Source organism: Sinohyriopsis cumingii, chromosome 10 (genome assembly GCF_028554795.1).
Source record: "Sinohyriopsis cumingii isolate HCF-2022 chromosome 10, ASM2855479v2, whole genome shotgun sequence".
Classification (NCBI taxonomy): Eukaryota; Metazoa; Mollusca; class Bivalvia; order Unionida; family Unionidae; genus Sinohyriopsis; species Sinohyriopsis cumingii.
This window is the reverse complement of record NC_142970.1, coordinates 88845563-88862554: the sequence shown is the minus strand read 5'-3', so window position 1 is coordinate 88862554 and position 16992 is coordinate 88845563. Positions and strand designations below refer to the sequence as shown.

General features: G+C 43.0%; 1 protein-coding gene across 1 annotated transcript in view; it reads left to right on the top strand.

Annotated features, from left to right (window-relative positions):
* Positions 1–16992, top strand: part of LOC149790558 (metalloprotease mig-17-like) — a 43440-nt gene that overhangs the window by 10213 nt on the left and 16235 nt on the right. Inside the window, exon 3 of the mRNA XM_089973243.1 lies at positions 13028–13163. Within this exon, the coding sequence (XP_089829369.1) occupies positions 13028–13163 (136 nt within the window). The remainder of the gene's footprint in view (positions 1–13027; positions 13164–16992) is intronic.

Below are 16992 nucleotides of genomic sequence, written 5' to 3'. Positions count from 1 at the left end.
TTAGCGCCGATTATTTCTATTTCCCGTTCATGCGCGTCTACACTCCTTTTGTTCGTTGCAACATCAGTTTTGATTGTTTCTATTTCCTGTCCATACGCAGTGATATCATTTATAGTTATTGTGATTTCATCCGGTTTGGCATTTTTTTTACCAAGGAATTTATCAAAGTTGTCATCGATCCTGTTAACATTTTTTCGTAACGAGGTAAATTGGCCCGACAGCGTCGTAAACTCCAAAATAGTATTTTTTATTGTTGCAAGATTCGGTTCGGTTACCGTCGGGGTTCCAAAAAAACTAGCAGTAGTGAGTTGTATATCGGCGACAGATTTTTTCACCTCGGTGGCAGATTTTTTCACCTGCGCGTCAAGTTCGGTCACCGATCTATCTAACCTTGTAAAACCGTCCTGGACTAATGTTACCCTATCCGTCACCGCTGATATATGTCCACCCGGTCTGAGTCGTCCGTCGGCGGTATACAACGCGATAGCGCCCTCGTCGGTATCACGCTGTCGTATTAAAACGTCATTCAGTGACACATTACCGGATTTCAATTTACCCTGGCGGTCTTGAAATACAACTATTTCGCCTGGGTCAACACTTGTTAGATTCAACATATCAGTGATTTCATCCTCAATTAGTTTTTTTATGTCGGCGGCGGCCGTTTCCGTGGATTCTTTCAGCGCCGAAACCGGTCGCCCCCAGATATCAATCATTATTATTGTAAATGTTATTCTCTAAAATCCGTTGAGCTTCTACGACCCCACTAGTGTATTCGTTTACAACCACATGAGGTGGTTTTCGCGATGATGAAATCGCCGCGAGTACGTTCAATACTTCACGGCCACATATCGGTGGGTCGCTTAATCGCTGTGTTGGCAGCGTGGAATAAAAAACCGGGGCTGAACACGCCCGGGTTGAACACGCCCCGACATACCGCATGAACTCTTTCGGCGGGGCTAACCCGTATGAATCAAAATAGACGATCGCACGCGGATCAATCGCGTATGCAACCCAATGAGTTCCCGCTCCGGAGGACCCATCGAGGTTAATTATACCGGTTTCAATATTCCTTGGTGCCGCCGGTAATTGATCCCTCATGAAAACACCTCTGAAGTTTTTTATCGCTAACGCGTTTGCGGCGTCTATTAAATCAAAATTAGACATGGGAGTCATAGACTCAGGAGTCATTGACTCTCGAGTCAATAAACGGTTCCCGGTAGTCTTAGACCCTTTCCCGAATACCATGAATACGGGGTTCCCGGTAGTCTTAGACCCTTTCCGGCCACGGGTCGTTTTTTTTTGTAGCCTTTCCCGGTTGCCTTCTTCAATGCCATCCCCGCCGCGGTACCAACGGCTCCTAACGCCGCCGCCTTAGCCACTGCTGGTGCGGCCGCGGCAATCAATGCCGGAATCGCAGCTAACAGCGGAAATATCCCACCGGTCTTTTCCATGTTTTTAATCGCTGCGGCCGAAAAATCTATTTGAACACCCTTTTTATTCTTCATCGCATCATTGAAATGTTTTATTTGACGCGCCGTCAACGATATCTTATGATTACCACCCGCCATCTGCGACGGCTTCAGCGTTATTGTGGTCCCGCATTGTTTAGCCGACTTTGATCGTAATTTCTTGACTTGACCATCAGTCAACTCTACACTGACAACACTATACGACATTTTATTGTAAACGCGTTTGTGCTTTCAATTACATGTTTTCCACTGGCGCATCAACGATTCTCATTCGTCCACCAACACCTTCTAGCAGCATTGATTTATCGCTGAGAATGACAGCGACCGCTCTGTAATTAACATTACCCGGGGCTATACGAGCTCTGAAGTGTATATCAACGACGGATTGTCTCGTTAAATCAAGATGTTCCAACGAAAAGTAATAAATCGGATACAGGTTTTTAAAATCAAGTTGTGATATTTGCAAACCAGTGTCGACGTTTTGATCACGACCCATATATGACAGCAATCGATGATACACACGTGCGACATGGTTGTCACCGTAATTAAGCTGTATATCCTCGGATGGTTCCTGTTGTCCGTTTATTCTCAGCGAAACCTCCATGACTCCTAATCGATCAAATATCATATGGCTGCGTTCTTGACTGCCCAATCGTTCCCTATTCTGTAGCGCTATGAATATATGACGCGGGGCTGAAACACCCTGTTTTGATGCTAGGTGCCATGTAAACGTATCGGCGACGTTATCCTCTTTAGCATCAGTTGTTACCGTTAGCCAACTCAACAGCGATTTCCCTCCCTGTTCCATAAATGCTAACAATCGTGCTTCCGTGGTAACTGATGGAGTCAGCACCGGCATCCACAATGCCATTTTAGTCAAAATGACTTTACCGGCAGCGACGCCAGCAGCATGCCATATTGCATTGTTATCATCGCCCCTTCGCGTCAGCGCGATTGTATGCTTAGCCCCATAGACAACTTTTCTAACATTTCTGCAGAATCCAAATATGTGATGGAGTGGAATCGCGCATGAAAACTTTCGGCGTGGTCCTTGCAACATTCCTATTCGTGTTGCAAACCCTAGATTAAAATTATCGTTAGTACTTTTTATGATATTGAACTCAGCACCCGGTCTTGCTCTGCGGTCTGGGTTGGCTGCTTCAGTTTGATTATTAAATGCGGTATCTCTTTCCACCAGCACGTTAATGTACTGAATATGATCAGCGTTATCGGTGGAGTCCTTTGCGAACATTATAGATGGGCCCGCCGATCTTGTATAATCATCCGAGTATCTCGCCAACCCAATTATCGTCGTTGCAACATCAACCTCGCGTTCTATTGATTCAATTTCTCGCCCGTCAATAAGATATCTAGCGCTCTCAAATAACGCCATGATACCGTTGTTGACGAAGCCAACTCGAACACGATGGTCATCTGCGTATGGTGCATTATCGGCGGCATTTGTCACGAGTTCTCCCTCAATTTCGATAAACGCTTCACACGGCAAAAAATATTTACTGGTATCTTGGACTTGAAGTTCAATTCGCGATCGTAGGTCGGGTTGCGCTGCATAATAAGAATAATATTGATAATCACGGACAGAATCATCCCTGCGTACTGGGGCGTCCATATCAAACGCGGGATCAGCGGTACGCGCAAACATTCTATTATTTATCATGTTGATGTTTTCAATTGCGATTTTTTCGTCGTAAATTCTTTGAATTTAAACCACTCCCCGCTATCGCGTTCATGAGCGCGTTGGTTGCCGCATCGGCGGATGGCGAAGTCGTCGCCAACGACTCTAATTTTTCTTCCACGGCGTTATTTATTACTTTACTGACATTTGCAGGCATCACTGTCGTTGATGGCATTACCGGTGGTTTCTGTTTTTTTCTCCTGAATTTCACCAATGACATTAGTTTGTCCCGCGCGGCTGAAAGCGCCTTTCCGGCAACATCTCCAATAGCGCTGATTCCCTTATCACGAATAACATCAATAGCCTTCATTCCTAATTGTTTGGCTAACGGCGCTACTTTTGGAGCCATTCTTGTAAATAACCCCGCAATGGTGCTACCGAGACCATCTCCATAGTACGCGCGGTAAATAGGCAATCGCGAGTTTACCACGTAGACGAGTACTGGTTTATCATGGTTGTAGTGTATGATCATCCTTATTAAAAACACCAGTTTTCCAATTAATCATCCACGAGTTCGTCTATGAGCGTTCGATATGCATTAATGTCCATAATACCGCCTGCAAATAACCGCTTGCAAATATCAGCGGCCTCATTGATTATTTCCGTAGAGTTATTTCCGGCTCGTTTTCCTCCAATTAGTACTTCCAGCCGTGATATATCACTGAGAACACTATTAGGGCAGGTAACACCGTAGGATTCTTTACCAACAGGGTATCCTTTTCCTTTTTTTGGTGTTCTACTCTTAACTTTCTCGAGGAATTTATCGTAATCGGGATCACCACGATGTGGTAATGCTTCTCTATGTTTACTCGCTAAATACACTATTCTTGCCCAGTTCTCCGTCGAGGTTATTTTTTTCTTGTAACCTTCATTGATATACTCATCTCGAATGCTCTTAGTTGATGTTGTAGCAACAAAATTAACTAATTCTTCATCGTCGTCGATGTCTCTAATTTGATCTATTGCGGACTTTTTAAGAACATTACGGGGTATATTTCCCTCTTTCTTTTTTTCTTTCGGTGTTTCTTCGGGTGTTTCTTCGGGTATTTCTTCTTCTGGTTCTTTCGCAGTAGCACCTAATTCTTCCTCGTCGGCCATTGTAACATAAGGTTCTTGTGGTTCGGTTATAGCGAGTGGTGGTGGCCTCCGTGTTGTAGCAGCCGCTATTTTTGCAGGGAGTGTTTCTAAAGACCTTTTTGTTTGTTTTGTCTCTGCCGCTATCTTTTCAAGCGCACCAAGAACGGGTACAGTTGCCGCTGTAACATCCTTAGTCGCTTTAGTTACCGGGGCAAAGAGTTGTTCGCTTCCAACAGTAAAATCGGTTTGCATTTGTTGTCGCGTTTGAAGTTTCTCTCTCACCCTGTCTCGTAACGGTATAAACTTTTTAAGCGCTGCTAGCCGCTCTCTGGCTAGCCGAGTAGTAAGTGATTCACCTACCATTATTGTAAATTGATCCGCAATTTTCTAATTTTCCGCCGAGTGTACCATCGGGAGCTCCACGGAGTTTTCGTCTATAATCCTTCTAATGTTTTTGATCTTACTAGAAATCTCCCGGCGTCGTTCATAAACACGTCCGAGTTTTTTTCGTATTATTTCAACGGCAGTGAATAGTCCAATGAATGCATTTGCGTCATTGTGGTACAAGTTTTCATTGATCGTATGTTGTAATCGTTTTATAAAAAAGTACTCGCGGGCCAGGGTAAAACGCCCCCGTTTCGACTGTTCGTTAATAATCTCATAATCGGATAATATTTTTTCACTGTCGAGACCATCAGATAATTCAATTCCTTGATTTTTTAATTTTGAAATCTCAGTTAATATATTATTGATGTCTTCGATATTCATTATTCTTATAAAACATCTTATTTCTAATATCAAAAATTTTAATAAAATTATTAGGGCCATTTTTGACCCCGTTTTTTGTATGGACAGTACAATGCCGTAGATCTCCACTCGAGTGTTGTGGCAGATTGCAGGCATACATGGACAGTACAATGCCGTAGATCTCCACTCGAGTGTTGTGGCAGATTGCAGGCATACATGGACAGTACAATGCCGTAGATCTCCACTCGAGTGTTGTGGCAGATTGCAGGCATACATGGACAGTACAATGCCGTAGATCTCCACTCGAGTGTTGTGGCAGATTACAGGCATATACATATACTTAATTAAGGACATTCACATCTTGGAACCCCAAAGCATACATCTCCGGGAGGGAGGCCTAGGGTGACAAACGTCATCGTAGACCGCCCAGAAGATATGCTTGGGGGACATCACTACATGTACTTAATTAAGGATGAATATATTTACAATGAAATGATTGATGGATGATGGGACGGCACAAGACAGCACAAACATAAAACGGCGGGGCGGAACTCTACGGCCAATTCAACCAATCAAAAGCAACCCAATTAAATTAACCCGGTTGCATGATTGTGAACAAAAGACAACCACACGCCCGGGTCAAGAGCGTGGGTTAGTTTTGATTAGTTGAATTGGCTTTCGAAAGCCCCAGGCTTATAACGAGTCATCTTATATATAAAGTGACTAATACAGCGGCGTCAGTCACAAGGTGTGTGTTAATTTGAATTCCCTTGAATCGTTTGAATCCTTAAATACTTATTAATGGTGTTTCACGGCATTTAAATGAAACCAAATACTCAAATAAAACATTAAAAAAAAGAATACAGCTGTTAGATAATAGCGTGTATTTCATTAGTTTTCATCGTAAAATGATTAATTAATCGCAACATTAATTGGACTTCAAGGGACGCAACATTAATTAGACTTCAAGGGACGTAACTCTTGTCATGCGACGCTATCACAAAACGAGTTATCTCCCTTTGATGTTATATATGAAAATCGAATTCTATGACCCGTCTTTTTTGAGATCGCTGTTTTAGTTATATTCTCCGCAACATCTAGAACTGATTTACTACAAATATCGAAGTATTTACCAGCCGCATTCATAGAGCGAAATATTTTTTCCTCGTGCGTTATTGTATCAAATGACTTTACGGGTTTTGCCTTTCTCATCCCTCCTGTTTTTCCAAATTTGGAATTTTGACTCGGTGTAACAGCTCTTAGATTACACAGTCTGTTATTTTGAGGACATCCATCAATGTGATCAATAACGAGACCGTCGTTGATCAGTCCGTTAAACGCTTCATACACCATCCTGTGAATAAGACAGATTTTTTTCCCAGCATTAAATCGCAAGTATCCGTGATTATTTACGGTACCAACCGGCTTCTTCAGTCTGCGGTTTCTAACAATACCGTCGCGAGATGCCTCGTAATTAACAAACACAGGGTGAGGTCTGAACTCTTGGTCCATTTGTATAATAATACTACTTGTCTAATTTATTATTTGGTTTAATTATAAACCTTGCAATGTAGTCCTGAGGAGTTTTGATGACGAAGTCTGCGGTGGGGTCAATGACGGCGTTTTTAATTCGCTTGTCATAATAGCGTTTTAGTTCCCTGTATCGCTTTCCGCCACAATTGATACACAACTGTGATTTTCCTCTTACACCGACGTGGCAAACCAAGCACGGTAGGGGGCCAAGAGAGCCATTACGAACGCTTTGTAAATGATATCCGCAGAATTCACCTCTACATGATTTATTGCACGGGGTTGTCGACCCAATCATCAACCATTTGCAGTGATTCATTATACTATATTCTTTCATTTAAATACTTGTTTTAATTATATGGATGAGTTCGAGAGATTAGCAGTAATTAAACCCCGGAAAAATATTAAGTTCAATCTCGATAGAGTCCTCAAGGACACACCAAAAGCGTTAATAAACGATAAAACCCTGTTGAGTAAAATACGCGATTGTATCAATGAATTCAAGCGTGATGGCGCATCTCACAGTTGGTCAACATTTCGAATTGATGGCATTGTTGATGCTACCATGAACGACAACCGCGCAGCAATGATAATATCACAACTTGACGGTAAAAGGTATTTCTTCAGAGTAAAATTCATTGTCCGGGTGGAATCAGGCGATTGGATCATGCGTGATAAATTTGAACCAGTTCTCAGCGACAAGAAAACAGTCACTGTCAGCCGCGACTCCAAGCCGGGGTTGTTAACCGGAATTGACAAACCATACTATGAACGAGCGTATCCTGAAACAGCAGTTGTTTATGGAATATACCCGTTAAATAAGAAACCTGATATCGGAAAACTGAAACCGATGAAACAGTCAACTGGGATAAATTGTGTAGCAGAACGAATAATAGAGCATTTTACAAATGCATGTCGAGGAAACAAATTGACTGATTTACGACGTAGCAAAATCAACCAGTGGGAACTAACCGTAAAAGAGCGTGGAGCAACCATCAGCGACATAGCGAGATTAGAAACATCGCTGAGATTTCCAATAACCGTTACAACGATAACCGGTGAAGTATTATACGAATCGAAGTATAAATCGAAGGGAGCCCCAATCAAAATTATTGATCATAACGAACACGCATGGACGCCCGTGATCACAATATTTCCACGGGATAGAACAGTAAAGTATATCCCGGGGGAATTTTTAGGAGAAGAATTCTCCCGGGATGGTTTTCTCGCGGAGAGGAAACTATTTGATGCTATTGCCTACTTGTGTAAAAACGACCCTGTATCAGTGTGGTTACTTCGCAGCGCTGAAAACGACATGGATACCTTTGATCAGTTTGTAAGACCAAACGGCGAATTATATCGCACTGAAGCATTTCACAACAGGATGAAAAAAACCGCCATAGAATTTGAGGAGCATGATGAACAACTGCTAACAAATTGTTTTACGATTACATCGGTTGTAGCTCATGTTGCAGCAAGGAAAAATGCGTGGAGACCAACGCGCAGGGAATTTCTACCGGATATACAGTCCAGTTGTTTGGAATACTATCACGGTGGACTATGGAACACTGAATACAGCCGCGACGCTATGATCTCGGTTGATATGGTTGCCTGTTATCCAGCGAGTTTTCTCGGGTATGGATCCGCCGCTGAGTACTTTAGACGATTTGGACACCCCAGTCATGAAATGATTCGTGTTGCTATTAATGGACCACTGCCTGATTTTGATTTAACCGGATTCGCTCGCATAGTATCATTTGAATTCGCGGCAGGACTCCATCGCTGTTGCTATATTTGGATCGGTAGACACATGGCTGAAAAGAGATGGCTGCCAATAGCGCTGCTACGGTATATGATTGATTGTAGCATGCTAGTTTCGTTGATTGTCAGTGACGCGATTATATCATACCGGGCACAGACTGAAGTCTGGTTACCAGAACCGGAGCGTCTAGATAGCATAATTGACGAGTCCAGAAAAAACATTGATGCCGACGAGGAATATATCATCGAATGGTCCAGGAGGATATTTAACCAACGAAACCGCGAGGCAAAAGATCTCGGTAGAAGAATAATTGGTAAGTTCACACAAGGTGGAAAAAACCACGACTACAAACGATATTGCTCACGGCTGATTATAGATGACGCAGAATATGATTTCGTAATCAAGGACACAGTGGCAAAAAATAGATACGTGAACTGCAAAACAGCTTTCTTGTCCAATGGAACGAGGTTGGGTACAGTTGTTACCTACAGCGATGGAGACAGCCCGGCGTATCCACATTTGAGGGCGTCTATGCTGGGATATGCCGCTATCAATTTATTCTCGATGATAAATAGATTCCCCGATACCGCGGTTAGAGTAGCCGTTGATTCGTTTTATGTTGACGTAGCGTATAAGGGAAACGTAGCCGAGTTTACTAGTCCGGACGAGAGTTGGGGTACATGGAGAATTAAAAATGAAATACGACGCGATTATTCCCCGTCAGCAGATGTCACCGTTGAGAACAACTACTTACGCGGTGATAAATTGTCAGAATGGTCTAATGCACCATCGTGTTCTGATCCAATTTGTAGACACAAGACGGTTTATTTAAGCGGCTGTGGCGGGTCAGGAAAGACGACTCGGGCAATTGAATTATTTCGAACGCGGGCAAGTATAATCGTGCTTACACCGACCCATAGACTAGCGCGAGAGATAAAACAACGAAATGTTGACGCCGTTACTTATCACAGCTTTTTTCGATACAGCGGCGGTGAGTGGACTCCTGATCGAATGGGTGAAAAATTTATTCCCGACATTATCATCTGGGATGAGATATGTACTGTTTCGTTAGATGTTTTACAAATGTTTCTTGAGTGGTTGCTGCGCGCGAATACAGCGGTAATCATGTGTGGAGACCATGGCCAACCACCACCATTTGTCGGCGAGGGTCCACATAATTGGTTGAGCGGGTTCGTGGACTATTATGAAGAAACCGATACTGATTACCGAGCACTTGATGAACAACTGCGCGAGGTTAAAAAATTAATCAGATTACAGCCGGATAGAATTCAATGTGAAATAATTCGCGAGGTGATTCCGGAAACGCCGTTAAATGAATTCTGGGAAACATGGAGACCAAACGATTTGATTGTAGCGAGTAGAAAGATAGTCAGAGACACACTTCAGCGGAAGTTGTTTACGTTGCATAAGGAAAAGTTTCCAACGCGTCCAGTGCCGTTATGTTATAGACCCGCGGACACACGGCGGCAGAACATTGAAGTTGAAATTCCAGGCCGGACAGAAAAACAAATTCTCGTGCTGAATGATATCGTGCTCGTTGATATCAGCGTCGTCGAGGACGCGCTACGTGCTGATAAATCCCCGTGGACGCTAGGATACGCAACAACAATACATTCCTCGCAGGGACTAACCATCACGGACACAATTGTTTGGATAGTTGATAATCGCATCGAATGGTCGAATCTAGTCTATCTTGCAGTGTCCAGAGTACGAAGGATAAATCAGCTTCGAAGAATTGTTATTGACGGAGCCGGTGACGGAGTCACTGACGAAGCCGGCGACAAAGTCACCATCGATGCAAGCGTCATTGATAGAAAACTCTCGGGTTACCGCCAACAGGATAAAAAAAAACAGCGGCGTTTTGATATTGATGCCGAATTAATAATCTCGCTACGACAACAACAGAATAATCACTGCGCGAGTTGCAATTGTATAATGAGTTGGCGTTATTCGGATAAAGACACTCGCCAATTTACCGTGGATAGGATCGATAACAGTCTCGGTCATGTCAAAAACAATGTGAGGTTGACCTGTCTTGAGTGTAATAGACGCAACGGCGCTAGTTAAGACCACGCGGGGGTAATTGAGTATCGTTAGGTATCACTTGTAGTTGCTCGCGTGTAAATCCGCGCTGAGGAGCAATTGAATCCAGTCTATAGATCGGTGGTCTACCAGTTGATCGTGTTATCGTTGATATGTTATGTGTGGTAACACTCCAAATAGGATCGGTAGCCCTTTTTTTACCGCCTTCAAGCTCTCCTGGTTCATATAGATATCTAACAGTGACATCGCCAAGAATCGGCTTAGAAACGCTATTTATTTTTAATTTTCCGGGTATATACTCGTATTTAATCGCGTCGCTGGGCTTCATGTTGATTACTCGGGTAATCTCGTTATTTAACGCTGCAATTACACCTGGCAACCTTTTAACCCATTCACGAGATCGTTTTTCTTGGATGAATTCCTTCGCGTATTGATATCCAAATAACCGTTCAGCGAGAGTCCGATTGAATCGTTCAACAATTGCCTGATCACGATGTAGCGCAGTATGACCTCGTCGTATCGCGACGCTATGATGTTTCAGCGTTGATAAAACAGCGCCGCGAAATTCACTACCAGGATCAACTTGTAATAGATTTGGCCAGCGCAGAGGACCTCTTCGATAAATCCGCTCAAACGCATCGGCTACTTCAGTTGCTGACTTTGTTTTCAACGGTTCCGCTTGTTTGTATCGACTCGCAACATCAACTACGGTTAGCGCGTATTTGTAACCGTTGTCATGCGGCAGAAATAGTATATCAGCCTGATGAACTTCATTAGGTACGCTGACATCAAAGCGCGAGAAGTTGATTTGTTTAGGCGGTGGTAGATAGATTTGCCATATAGCCTGTTTGGATAACCAATTAGCCGCAGTGGTCTTTGTTACCTTTGCAGCGCTTGCAAGCTTACCAATTGCGGCCTTCCCCTTCCAGTATCCTCTCGGAGAATAATAGATGGAATCCATCGTTTTTCTTGGATGATTGTTATTAATTACCAGCGCCAATCATTAATTTACCTTTCATAGCCGATTTTACCAACCATGAGGCCAATTTTTCTTTGACGGATTTATCAGGAATAGCATTTAGCGCGTGAATTAATTTTACATCCGCGATATGACGCTGTTGCAGATCGCTACTTTTGTAAGCAACATCATGAGCATGACACGCCTTATCGATAGCGTTTATTGGATACTCACCGGGTTTGGGCTGATTTTGATCATCGAGTCTAATATCTAATCGTGTTCCGGGGCCACAGTAGTTATATCCTGGGAGGTGTTTTTCTCCTGGATACTTTGCCCACGGTGTTCCGGGGAGTTTTGCCAATTTGGCTGCGATGTCACCTCCTCGCTTTTTTTTAAAACATCTCCGGGTCTAATAGAAATAAATCTAAATTTCTTTGTACCGCATTGTGCACACTTACCAGTAAGCGCCGATCTGTTATTTCTTGTCGTAACGGTTGTCATATCATTTGTGCCAGTACGCACTCTACACTTCACACAATATAGATCCATAATTTATGTATAGAGATATGAATATAATTGATTTTTCGGCGACTAAAACAAGAGAACCAGTTAAGCATGTTGCAGCGTTACCAAACTCGATCCGGATGATTATCATCGGACCATCTGGATCCGGCAAGACGCAATTGTTACTCAATTTAATAATGAGATGGATGAAGTGGGATAAGTTGTATTTGGTTGCTCCTAGCGTAGATGATCAACGATGCTACGAGGTGTTGAAAGATTTCAACGAGAATGCATCAGCGATCGCTAAAAAGAATGTTATTGAGTTTATTACGGATATCAATGATGCACCGGGTATTGATGATATTGATGGCGACGTTAACAATCTAGTCGTGTACGATGATGTTATGTTAGACAATCAAAAGAACCCAGCTAGGATATTTTCCAGAGGCAGGCATAAAAACACTGACGTGATATATGTCACTCAACGATACACTCAGATTCCAAAAGTAATCAGAGATAACTGCAATATTCTTGCTGTATTCAACGGCGTTGATACACACACGCTACGAAATATCTGGCAAACTTGGTGTGGCGGTGACATGGACTTTAATGGTTTTCGAAACTTTTTTAGTCATGCTCAGTCGACCCCACATGGATTTGTAACGATAAATTTACATGATCCTCGGACACGATATCGTATCGGACTTGACCAAATATTCGGTTAGTTGTAAATAATTTTCATTGTAAATAACCACTTAGCAGCAGAGGGGGCGATGACATCGACGCGGTCGTCGATGTGCTTACCGGACGCTGACGACACTGGGGATCGGCGCGCAGAAGGTGTTAATTAAACCAAATGACGTCACCATCGTGTAGGATGGACCGTCGTCGTTTTTTTTTTACCAGGCGCTGACGACACTAGATCGTTGAGTGCAGAAAGTATTAATTAAGCAAAATAACGATTGGACAAAATGTCCGATTCGCCCCCTCTGCTGCTTGTGTTGCCATAACGTTAAGTCATATTAAACGTACGCACAATTTAACATTACAAGGTAACTTGTCCATATATAGTTCTGTTAGTCTAATCACATGTGGTAATGCTAATAGTCTCTGCATAACGGTTCGTTATGCTATTCATATGGGCTAACGTTATATTTATAGTGCCGATATAAAGCGTTCCGCCAATGTATATTTCGTAGCAAACAACGTTCTTATTTCAGAGAATGCGTTAAAAAGCCAGGTATTTTTTACGACGAGACGGAATATGCTGGGTTTATAAAGCATGAGCCAGGAGAAGTGTACACTCTTGATCACCAGTGTCATGTCATTAATGGTCCCGGATCTGTCTACTGTGGGGTATGTACATTGCGCCCAGTTGTGTGTGTGTGTGTAATATGTGCACCTGTGGGGGCCCGTTAACATCACCAGAAAAACCATAGAGTACGACAATATAGGTCACTTTGTCTAATGATCAAATTCCATTTTGCTATTCAATTAGCAGCACATGGAGCAAGTTATGTGGCATTTTTATGCAAAACGTGTGAACGTAATACTTACTAATCGGAGATATGCCGCTTAAACCCACAGGTTTGGCTCGCATAGAAGCATACTTTTACACCAGCCTTAGCAGCAGAGGGGGCGAATCGGACATTTTGTCCAATCGTCATTTGGTTTAATTAATACTTTCTGCACTCAGCGGATCCAGCGTCGTCAGCGCCTGGGAAAAAAAAAACGACGTCGTCGTCGGGGGGTAAATCGAACGTCATTTAGTTTAATATACCTTCTGCGCGCCGATCCCAGTGTCGTCAGCGTCCGGTAAAAAAGCGCGACGACCGCGTTGATGTCATCGCCCCCTCTGCTGCTAAGTGGCTATTTACAATGAAAATTATTTACAACTAACCGAATATTTGGTCAAGTCCGATACGATATCGTGTCCGAGGGTCATGTAAATTTATCGTTACAAATCCATGTGGGGTTGACTGAGCATGACTAAAAAAGTTTCGAAAAACATTAAAGTCAATGTCACCGCCGCACCATGTCTGCCAAATATTTCGTAGCGTGTGTGTATCAACGCCGTTGAATACAGCAAGAATATTACAGTTGTCTCTAATTACTTTTGGAATCTGAGTGTATCGTTGAGTGACATATATCACGTAGGTGTTTTTATGCCTGCCTCTGGAAAATATCCTAGCTGGGTTTTTTTGATTGTCTAACATAACATCATCGTACACGACTAGATTGTTAACGTCGCCATCAATATCATCAATACCTGGTGCATCATTGATATCTGTAATAAACTCAATAACATTTTTTTCAGCGATCGCTGATGCATTCTCGTTAAAATCTTTCAACACCTCGTAGCATCGTTGATCATCTACGCTAGGGGCGATTAAATACAACTTATCCCACTTCATCCATCTCATTATTAAATTAAGTAACAATTGCGTCTTGCCGGATCCAGATGGTCCGATGATAATCATCCGGATCGAGTTTGGTAACGCTGCAACATGCTTAACTGGTTCTCTTGTTTTAGTCGCCGAAAAATCAATTATATTCATATCTCTATACATAAATTATGGATCTATATTGTGTAGAGTGCGTACTGGCACAAATGATATGACAACCGTTACAACAAGAAATAACAGATCAGCACTTACTGGTAAGTGTGTACAATGCGGTATAAAGAAGTTTAGATTTATTTCTATTAAACCTGGGGATGTTTTAAAAAAAAGCGAGGAGGTGATATTGCAGCCAAGTTATCAAAACTCCCCGGAACACCGTGGGCAAAGTATCCAGGAGAAAAGCACCTCCCAGGATACAGCTACTTTGGCCCCGGAACACGATTAGATATCAGACTCAATGATCAAAATCAGCCCAAACCCGGTGAGTATCCAATAAACGCTATCGATAAGGCGTGTCATGCTCATGATGTTGCTTACTACAAAAGTAGCGATCTGCAACAGCGTCATATCGCGGACGTAAAATTAATTCACGCGTTAAATGCTATTCCTGATAAATCCTTCAAAGAAAAATTGGCTTCATGGTTGGTAAAATCGGCTATGAAAGGTAAATTAATGATGGGCGCTGGTAATTAATAACAACATGGAATCCATCTATTATTCTCCGAGAGGATACTGGAAGGGGAAGGCCGCAATTGGTAAGCTTGCAAGCGCTGCAAAAGTAACGAGGGCCACTGCGGCTAATTGGTTATCCAGACAGGCTATATGGCAAATCTATCTACCACCGCCTAAACAAATTAACTTCTCGCGCTTTGATGTCAGCGTACCTAATGAAGTTCATCAGGCTGATATACTATTTCTGCCGCATGACAACGGTTACAAATACGCGCTAACCGTAGTTGATGTTGCGAGTCGATACAAACAAGCGGAGCCGTTAAAAACAAAGTCAGCAACTGAAGTGGCCGATGCGTTTGAGCGGATTTATCGAAGAGGTCCTCTGCGCTGGCCAAATCTATTACAAGTTGATCCTGGTAGTGAATTTCGCGGCGCTGTTTTATCAACGCTGAAACATCATAGCGTCGCGATACGACGAGGTCATACTGCGCTACATCGTGATCAGGCAATTGTTGAACGATTCAATCGGACTCTTGCTGAACGGTTATTTGGATATCAGTACGCAAAAGAATTCATCCAAGAAAAACGATCTCGTGAATGGGTCAAAAGGTTGCCAGGCGTAATTGCAGCGTTAAATAACGAGATTACCCGAGCAATCAACATGAAGCCCAGCGACGCGATTAAAAAAAAGTATATACCCGGAAGATCAAAAATAGATAGCGTTTCCAAGCCGATTCTCGGCGATGTCACCGTGAGATATCTGTATGAACCAGGAGAGCTTGAAGGCGGTAAAAAAAGAGCTACTGATCCTATTTGGAGTGTTACCACACATAACATATCAACGATAACACGATCAACTGGTAGACCACCGATCTATAGACTGGATTCAACTGCCCCACAGCGGGGGTTTACACGCGAGCAACTACAAGTGATACCTGACGATACTCAATTACCCCCGCGTGGTCTTAACTAGCGCCGTTGCGTCTATTACACTCAAGACAGGTCAACCTCACATTGGTTTTGACATGACCGAGACTGTTATCGATCCTGTCCACGGTAAATTGGCGAGCGTCTTTATCCGAATAACGCCAGCGCATTACACAATTACAACTCGCGCAGTGATTATTCTGTTGTTGTCGTAACGAAATTATTAATTCGGCATCAATATCAAAACGCCGCTGTTTTTTTTTTATCCTGTTGGCGGTAACCCGAGAGTTTTCTATTGATGACGCCTGCATCGATGATGTCGTTGGTGACTTTGTCGGTGACTCCGTCACTGGCTTCGTCAATAACAATTCTTCGAAGCTGATTTATCCTCCGTACTCGGGACACTGCAAGATAGACTAGATTTGACCATTCGATGCGATTATCAACCATCCAAACAATTGTGTCCGTGATGGTTAGTCCCTGCGAGGAATGTATTGTTGTTGCGTATCCTAGCGTCCACGGGGATTTATCAGCACGTAGCGCGTCCTCGACGACGCTGATATCAACGAGCACGATATCATTCAGCACGAGAACCTGTTTTTTTGTCCCTGACGCCGTCGGGCCCGGGATTTCAACTTCAATGTTCTGCCGCCGTGTGTCCGCGGGTCTATAGCATAACGGCACTGGGCGCGTTGGAAACTTTTCCTTATGCAACTTAAACAACTTTTGCTGAAGTGTGTCTCTGACTATCTTTCTACTCGCTACAATCAAATCGTTTGGTCTCCATGTTTTCCAGAATTCATTTAACGGCGTTTCCGGAATCACCTCGCGAATTATTTCACATTGAATTCTATCCGGCTGTAATCCGATTAATTTTTTAACCTCGCGCAGTTGTTCATCAAGTGCTCGGTAATCAGTATCGGTTTCTTCATAATAGTCCACAAAACCCTTTAACCAATCATGTGGACCCTCGCCGACAAATGGTGGTGGTTGGCCATGATCTCCGCACATTATCACCGCTGTATTCGCGCGCAGCAACCACTCAAGAAACATTTGTAAAACATCTAACGAAACAGTACATATCTCATCCCAGATGATAACCTCAGGAATAAATTTTTCCCCCATTCGATCAGGAGTCCACTCACCACAGCTGTATCGAAAAAAGCTGTGATAAGTAACGGCGT